At 39.1% G+C, this 8,498-nt stretch overlaps 1 protein-coding gene across 5 annotated transcripts in view; it reads left to right on the top strand.

The window, feature by feature from the left end:
• Window positions 1-8,498, top strand: part of Dnm3 (dynamin 3) — a 495,066-nt gene that overhangs the window by 359,166 nt on the left and 127,402 nt on the right. For all 5 annotated transcript variants that reach the window (XM_005363963.2, XM_005363962.2, XM_026787594.1 and 2 more), the window contains one exon: window positions 3,354-3,463. In XM_005363963.2, coding sequence (XP_005364020.1) covers window positions 3,354-3,463 — 110 coding nt within the window. The remainder of the gene's footprint in view (window positions 1-3,353; window positions 3,464-8,498) is intronic.

Below are 8,498 nucleotides of genomic sequence, written 5' to 3'. Positions count from 1 at the left end.
AAGTTGAGCATCCAAACTGCCTAGGCTCCCCCAAAGCCAGTATGTGCAGTAGGATATTTCTTAAAGAAAGTGAGGGAACTGTTGATAAATTAAGATGGGGCCAATTTGTAGGTGTCTGAAGGTGTCACATGAGAGCGTTTAGTGAGTATTTCTCTATAAATAAGGGAAAGCCATTGAAGACTCGGAAAAACTAAATTCTCATCCTGGTGCTGTAGATACCAGAGACCTGGGACAGCATGGAAAGTGTCAAACAGTTTCAAGTTGTATAACGAAGAAGGCGAGAGAAGAAAACACACCAGAAAGGTGCCGAGCTCCGTAAAGAATATGCTGTCAGGAAGGGAGAGCGCTTGAGTGAATAGAGTAAGGAAGGCTCAATACTGTTCAAAGAAATTCTTGTGTGCTACGTGTCATTCGTATTGGTTTAACAGCCACCTTCAAAAGAAAACAAAATAGGCAGGAGAATTATGTTTAATAAAAGCCCCAGCATATTCATATAATTTCAACTTAAAACTAATATAAAAATATTGATGAGATTATACAATTTTCATTGAGATTATTGATTAATATTACTGGTGGGCTCATTAGTGAAGAGCAGTATCTGCTCTTCCAGAGGACCCATGTTTAGTTCCCAGCACCTGCAGAGTGGCTCACAACCATCTCTAACTCATTTCAGGGGATGTGATGCTGCCGTCTGGCCTCCATGGCCTGCATATGATGCACAGACATACATGCATCCAGAGCACCCATATATGTAATTTTTAAAAAAATAAGCAAGCAAATAAATAATTTTTATTATTGTTTCATACTAAATCTCTAGAATCAGGCATTTGCAAATATGCAAGCAAATACATCATTTTTAGTCTTATTGCTTCATGCTGAATCTTTGGAATCAGGAGTCTGTCTTGTATTTACACATATCCCAATTTAACTAGCTACATTTCAAGTAGTTTCATAACTGCCTGTGGCTGGTGGCTATTATGTTGGACAGTGGGTTATTAGAACTGACAGATTACTTAAAAATTTCTTAATTAAGATGGTGCTAAGTCTCACTACATTTTAGAAATGATAGTTCTATTTATCTCTCCTTCCTCTAGCCTTTTTGTCTAAGCTATTTGAAATTCCAGATTTTTGTTGTTGTTGTTGTTGTTGTTGTTATTATTATTATTATTGTTTTTTAACCAGAACCCCAAACCACCAAACATACCCATGATGTATTGTTTCATTGCTTGGTGTTGTTGCTGCTCCATTTAATTCTGTTTTACTTACAATTTAATTACCCAAGTCAGTCTAAAGAAACCGTCATCTTTGTCAGTCTTAAAACTTATGATTATGAAATAATTTAGCACTGTGTCCGCAAAAATCTTAGATAAATACAGCATTTAATTCTTCATCTTTGAGAGTGGAGACTCTACTTTTCCCATTTCCCTGTGTGCGTCTGCATGTCTTCCCCAGCAGTGAATAGCTGATGTGAACAGCAGGCTTGTCAGTCTTCACTGTATGCTGAAGACTGGAGTACAAAGGGGGGCCTACTTCTATAGAACGCGAGCCAAGGACATTGTGTTCCATCTTTACAATGAGATGCAGATTTCCTATTAAAAAGGCCAATCCATCATTTCAAAAGGTTGAATAGGATGGTGCATTAAGAAAACCCAGCTGCTTAAATTTAGGGCATTGAAAGCCATCCAATTTTTTTAAAAAGGAAAAAAAAATGTTCTCTGGGTCTTAAGCATTTTCATTTGATTATGTATTGGAGAGGGTTTTATTCAATCTAGACTGGCCTCTTAGAATTCTGCCCGAAAATAGTTTGACAAGTGTTTTAAGTAAGTTGGACTCAGCTCTGATACCTCATTTACTTGAGTAATATATTTTGCTATTTAACATATCCATGCATTTATGAATAAATTATCAATTGTATACAGGAAATACTGAAATGGGCTCACAGCGCACTCTGCTCTTGCATCTTTTTCTGAGGCCTCCTCCACTCCCGCTGAGTTTCTTTTATCTTTTTTCATTGCTTTGAAGGCTTTGTTTGCCAGAGCGGCCATTTTGTTTTCCAACCAGCTTCCTTCAACTTTTGCTGCCCTTTCTTTCCACCTTCTTATTTTTGTGATTAAGTATAGAGTCATGCTTTATTATTATTATTATTATTATTATTATTATTATTATTATTATTATTATTATTATTATTATTTTGGGGGTAGGGGAGAGGGGAAAGGACTACTCTGATGTACTTTCCTCAGTTTTCCCCTAATTTAGGAGCAGAAAAATGGCAAGATCAGTGTTATCCCCCGCAATCAAACACTGCAAGCGCTCTGCTCCTGAGCCATGAGCGCTCAAGCAGCCTGTATGCTGGAGGAGCGGCAAAGCCCCTGGCAAGCATCCTGTGTGAGGCACAGTTCCCATAGGCAACCACAGATGTGTCAGAATCAGAGTTCTGAGTATGTGCTCCAGCTCTGGCGTCTCTCTCTTCCTCACACAGAGGGCTACTGTTGAGCAAGTGATGCTAATGTGATCTGGTAATGGGTTTTTACTATGCTTCCTAAACCGAGTGTTTGCCTCTTGCCTGTTCTATGGGTTTTTATTTTATACATTGTAGTTATAATACAAGGTATTGTAATATATATACACACACACACATTGTCCCTAGGCCAGTCTTCTTTGGCATTTGGTTTGGTCACATTTGCAAGCCTTGCCTTTCCAACAGCCATAGTCTTTATAAAGAATTGTCTGAATTAATCTAATCCTAATGGGGTTTTCTTCCCCAGTAAGCTAAAAAAAAAAAAAAAATTCTGAGTTGTGTAAAAGAATCTTTTTGTGGATCTATACTTTATATTAGACCCAAATGAAGGAAAGGTTTTCTGTGTTTTATCTCAGTTTATGGGGTATTTCATACCAGGGTCCTTGGGCTTCCACACTCCCCTGCCAATGCTGGCTATCAAAACTGCTTAGGCTGCAAATAAAATGCGAAATGAAATCCATCTGGCATTTCTCATTGAATTAGGACCAGAACATTTTTGTTAAATATTAACAGATGGCTAAATTCTTAATATCAAACTAACATTTCCAAACATCTAAGGGGACCCACATGAGGGGGCAAGGGATGGAGGGGCACGTGTTCTCTCCATCTCAGAGTCCTTCCCGTACACTCCCCCTCCCCCACCCCTGGGCTTTCAACCCATGTGCTGGGAATCACTGAACCCTCCTGTCTCTTGGTAGCTGGTGTAAAAGTAGCGTTTGATGGCGTCAAGGTAATGCAATCAAGCGTTATGGAGTGGTAGTCAGTTTGGGAGGTGTGCTGCTGTCCGTGCGCTGCTTTGCTAAAGTCTTCTTTCCCTCTCACCCCTGAATACCAGGAGAAAGAAAAGAAATACATGCTTCCTCTGGACAACCTCAAAGTCCGGGATGTGGAGAAGGGCTTCATGTCCAGCAAGCACGTCTTTGCTCTCTTTAACACAGAACAAAGGTAAGACAGTGAAGTCGCTTTTGGCTTAAGAATTTTTTGCTCACATTTTGTATTTTTTTCCCAGTCAGGATCTCAGGTAGCTCAGGCTAGCCTGGAGTTAGTGCTGTAGCCATGGCTGGCCTTGAACTCCTAATCCTCCTGCCTTCACCTCCCTCAAGTGTTGGAATTACAGGCAAGTATCACTATACTTGTTTTCCTTAGGCTGGTTTGGTATTTTTAGCATCCACTATGGGTTATAGCTTCAAAAAATTAAAACATCGAGTCAAAACAATCTTCAAATCCTGGTTTATTTCCTGGTTTTCCAGCAGGCACAGAATTCTTGCCAAATCATTTCTTAAAACTCCATTTTACAACCTTATGGCTGTCCTTGTCTGGGTTTATTGTTTACAAATTTACAAATCCTCACCGTGGCTTTGTTTGTTTGTTTTTATTTTTGCTGGGGAGTGAGGAATTAAAACAATTGTACAGAAGGCTAAAAAAAAAAAAATGGAGGGTGATCGATGACCATTTTGTAAACTAGAAAGCAGAGTCTCAATTCTTTTGTCTTTCTTAAGATCACACAGCTCAGACCTGAACCCAGAGAAGGAAGCTGAGTGAGGACCTTGGTCTACATCCCTTCTTGCATATTTCTTGTGGCATTTTCCTGTTCTCCCTTCTATTGCCGCTGAAGAGCATCAAGGCTTGACTTAGTGCTAACCACCGACCATCACTCCATGATCCCGCTCTTCAGTAAAACTAAACAGTGGAATTAAACAACAAATGGGTGGAAATGGCTATAGTCAGACAAAAACAATAAAGGGGTTTTGTTTTGTTTTCCCCTCAAATGGAAATGTTACAGGAAAAGCCCAATCTGTGTAAGTTAATGAGAAGTGAGTCACCAGGTGGCAGGGTCTAATTCTAACCCATGTTTCCAGGCTGCGTTCTATCTTTATTTAGCAATAAATGAAGTTACTTGATTAGGTTCAGTGACAAGCCTAGGGTCAATCACACAGTTAATCAAAACAGCACAAGGAGACTTCTTCCTACATTCCCAGTCAGTTGCTCAGAGTGACTCAGAATACAAAAATACTTGGAAAAACCACAAGAGCGAACCATTTAAAGAATCAAGGGGAAGGAAAATTAAATACCACTCTTCAGTGAAATTGTGAAATGGGATTCCCCCCCCCCCAACCTTTGGAGGACCTGGTGTTACATGAAAGTGAAAGAAAGAAAAACCTACCATTGAAAATGATAATGAGTAAAGAAACTTAGTAGAGCAGCAGTGATCCTCAGAGCTCAGGACTGCTCATAGCTCTTGCGCCCTGGAGAATCTGAAGATCCCACAGTCATCATAAGGGTGTGCTCTGCGCAAGTTCTAGGAACTGGAAGTCAACATATTGTAATGCTCCATCTGTCCAAAGGTTGAGTTATTAAAGAGCTTGGAACAGAAAGAAATTTACAACTGTGGGTATTAGAAAGTATAAAAGAGTCACCACAGTAATATTCTAGATTTCAGAAAACCTAGATCTTCTGGAATCCTTGAATTCTAAAAAAGATACTAAATTTTGTCAGCCCCCAGGGATCTCTGCCAGGACACGGATGCCCCAAGCAACATATTTGCCATTATCTTTTTCTTTGAAATCTTGAGCCCCTTGAATGTTTTTTGTGCTGTCCAGGTCTGCCAGGACAGTATTGATCCTAAGTGGGAGTCCCTATCCTGTTTCTGATTTCAAAGTGAATTCTTTGAAAGGTTTTAGATTTAAGTCCTTTTAGAAAAATATCCGATATCAGATGAGGAGCCTTTTTTGCAGTTTTGGTTCTCAGGTTACTTTGTACACTTTCAAAGCAAGGCGAGCTGATCAGTTTTTATCAGTATCTCCACCTGCAAGGCTATTTAATTTTTCCTGCTATAATCTGCTTGTATGGTGAAACACACTTTAGGTTTTCTAATGAGGAATCATCCTTGCTCTCCTACTGTCATGGTGGAACATATGTAGTACGCATTCTTGACGTAAAATTGCTAGTATTTTATTGCAGTTATGTTCACAAGGAAAAGTGAGCTCCAAAAAATACCCTTGGTTGGCAAGGTTGAGTCTCAAGGTTCTTAGCTTCATGAAATCCCATGGCATTAACCCTAATTGTTCTTTGGAACATTTTCTTTAAAACTGGGATTAATTGCTAATTGGCTTTTTGGTTGAAGTCATTGCTAAAATCATCTAGCCGAAAGGTGTTTTTAAAAGAAATTTTCATTAATAAGTATTTGAGAATTTCATACGTGTACAGTGTATTTTGATCCTGTTTCCCCTTATTACCTCCCCCAACTCCTCCCAGATCCATCCCCTACTTCCCCACCTCTTACAAAATTTGTGTAATGTTTTTCTAACACACCAAGTTTAATTGGAGCTGCCCCTATCCAAATGGGTATGGGGCCATCCGCTGGAACATTGTCAAACTACCAGGGGCCACACTTCTAAAAACACTTGTCTGTTCTTCCCCCGCATGTCATCCACTGTCAATGGAGCCTCAGCCGGGAACTGGGGCTAATGAACCACCAGTATCAAAAGGTGTTTTCGGCAAGTAGACAGTTACCTCTGACTTAATCTATTAGTCATTGCACATTGTAGAGATAGTCTATATTTTATTTGAGCCAGCTTATGTAAATTATACTTTTTTCTTCAATCTATTTTCAAATAAATTTTCTCTAAGTATCTTATTGCTTTCCTATTTTTAATATCTCAGATGTTTCTGAGAATTTTTTGTTGGCTGTGCTTTTTTTTTTTTTTTTTAGTTTTTCGAGACAGGGTTTCTCTGTGGCTTTGGAGCCTGTCCTGGAACTAGCTCTGTAGACCAGGCTGGTCTTGAACTCACAGAGATCCGCCTGCCTCTGCCTCCCGAGTGTTAGGATTAAAGGCGTGCGCCACCACCGCCCGGCTTGTTGGCTGTTTTTTGAGACAGAATTTCTCTGTAACTTTGCAGCCTGCCTTGGAACCTGCTCTGAAGACCAGGCTGGCCTCGAACTCATAGAGATTCACCTGCCTCTGCCTCCCGAGTGCTGGGATCAAAGGTGTGCACCACCAATATCCAGCTCTGAGACTTGGTGTCTTTATCTCTGATATTAAACTGTCCCTTTTTTCACTCCGTGATCCCCTTGTCAGAGTTTTGAGTTATTGTCAAAGAAACAGCTTTAGATTTTTTTCTTTATGATGTAAATTTTTTTTCTACTTCAATATTTTTTTTCACTTCCTGCCATATATCTTCCTCATGTTTACTTTGTCATTTGGATGTATAGCTCACCAGCTGGTACCCTTATTGTCTCTGGCTGCTTTCCACAAATATTGGTTATAATATTTTCATCAGTGTTCAGTTCTTTTTTTTAGTGTTTTCTCTTCCCTTTGAGTTATGCAGAAATGTGTTTCACGTTTTATAATGCACAGAATTTTGGTGTTTGTTGTTGTTTGTCTCTAACTTAATTGTATTGTGGTCTGGCACATTCTGGATTTTCATAAGTGCTTCATGCATGTTGGAGAGCGTGTCTTCACTAGTTAGAGTTGCAGGTTTCTAGGTCATGCTTGTTGATTGCATGATCTGATTTACGCTGTTGCTATCTTATTTTCATTGTGAATCATTCAAACATGCAGCAAGGGCATAAGGCAGCTACTGTGTGTTATGTTTCTCTAGGCTTTAAAATAGTACTGTGAATGAAACTGAAAAAAAAAAAAGAAAACAACCTTGAATGTAGATTATATTCCGAAGGGGATTGACAAGGGAGACAGTTAAAAAAGTTATAAACAACTGTGTTCACACCCACTTTGTTGTGAATTTGAGCAAGTCTGTCAATTGCTGGGTTGTTTTGTTTGTTTGATTGATTTTGTTTTGTTCTTTGAGGATAATCTGTGATTTTGTATTCATTAACACTTAGAATTTTTAGAGTGAGAGAGATGACTCGGTGGCTAAGAGTACCTGCTGCTCTTGCAGAGAGCCCAGGATTGGTTCCCAACATCCATATCAGGCAGCTCACAACTGCCTGTAGCTCTGGCTCTGGGAGATTTAACACCCTATTCTAGCGTTTATGGACATTACACTCATGTGTACAAATTCACACGTAGAGATACATATATGCATACACATAATTAACATTAAATATTTTTGTGTGGAAAATTCTAGTTTAGCCTAGCTATTATTTTTTAAAATTTTTTAAAATTGTTTTTATTGATCTATATATTTTTCTCTACTCCTCTCCCTTCCTCTCCACTCTCCTTTTACCCTCTCCCATGATCCTTTTTGCTACCAATTTACTCAGGAGATCTTGTCTTTGTCTACTTCCAACGTAGATTAGATCCATGTATGTCTCTCTTAGGATCCTCTTTGTTGTCTAGATTCTCTGGAATTGTGAATTGTACACTGTTTTTTCTTTGCTTTATGTCTAAAAGCCACTTATGAGTGCATACATATTATATTTGTCTTTCTGGGTCTGGGTTACCTCAATCAATATGATGTTTTCTAGCTCAATCCTTTTGTCCACAAATTTCAAGATGTCATTTTTTTTTCCTCTGTGCAGTGCTCTATTGGGTAAATATACCACATTTTCCCTATCCATTCTTTGGTAGAGCGGCATTTAGGTTGTTTCCGGGTTTTAATGATGCTATGAACATAGTTGAGCACATGTCATTGTGGTATATTGGACATCCTTTGGGTATATGACCAAAAGTGATATTGATGGGTCTTGAGGTAGGTTGTTTCCTAAAATCACCATATAAATTTCCAAAGTGTCTGTACTAGTTTGCACTCCCACCAGCAATGGAGAAGAGTTCCCTTTACTTCCCCAGCATAAGCTGTCATCAGTATTTTTGATCTTGACCATTCTTACAGGTGTTAGATGGAATCTCAGAGTTGTTTTGATTTGCATTTTTCTGATGGCTAAGGATGTTGAATATTTCCTAAAGTGTCTTTCAGTAGTCTTCATTGTCCGCTATGTTCAGCAAGTCCGGTTTTATCCCATGCTTTTTCAGATTCAGGCCAGCTGGCCTTGGTGAATTCCCAAACGAACATCCCCATT

Source organism: Microtus ochrogaster, assembly GCF_000317375.1.
Source record: "Microtus ochrogaster isolate Prairie Vole_2 chromosome 6 unlocalized genomic scaffold, MicOch1.0 chr6_random_2, whole genome shotgun sequence".
Classification (NCBI taxonomy): Eukaryota; Metazoa; Chordata; class Mammalia; order Rodentia; family Cricetidae; genus Microtus; species Microtus ochrogaster.
The sequence above is the reverse complement of the archived record's forward strand: the minus strand, read 5'-3'. Positions and strand labels throughout refer to the sequence as shown.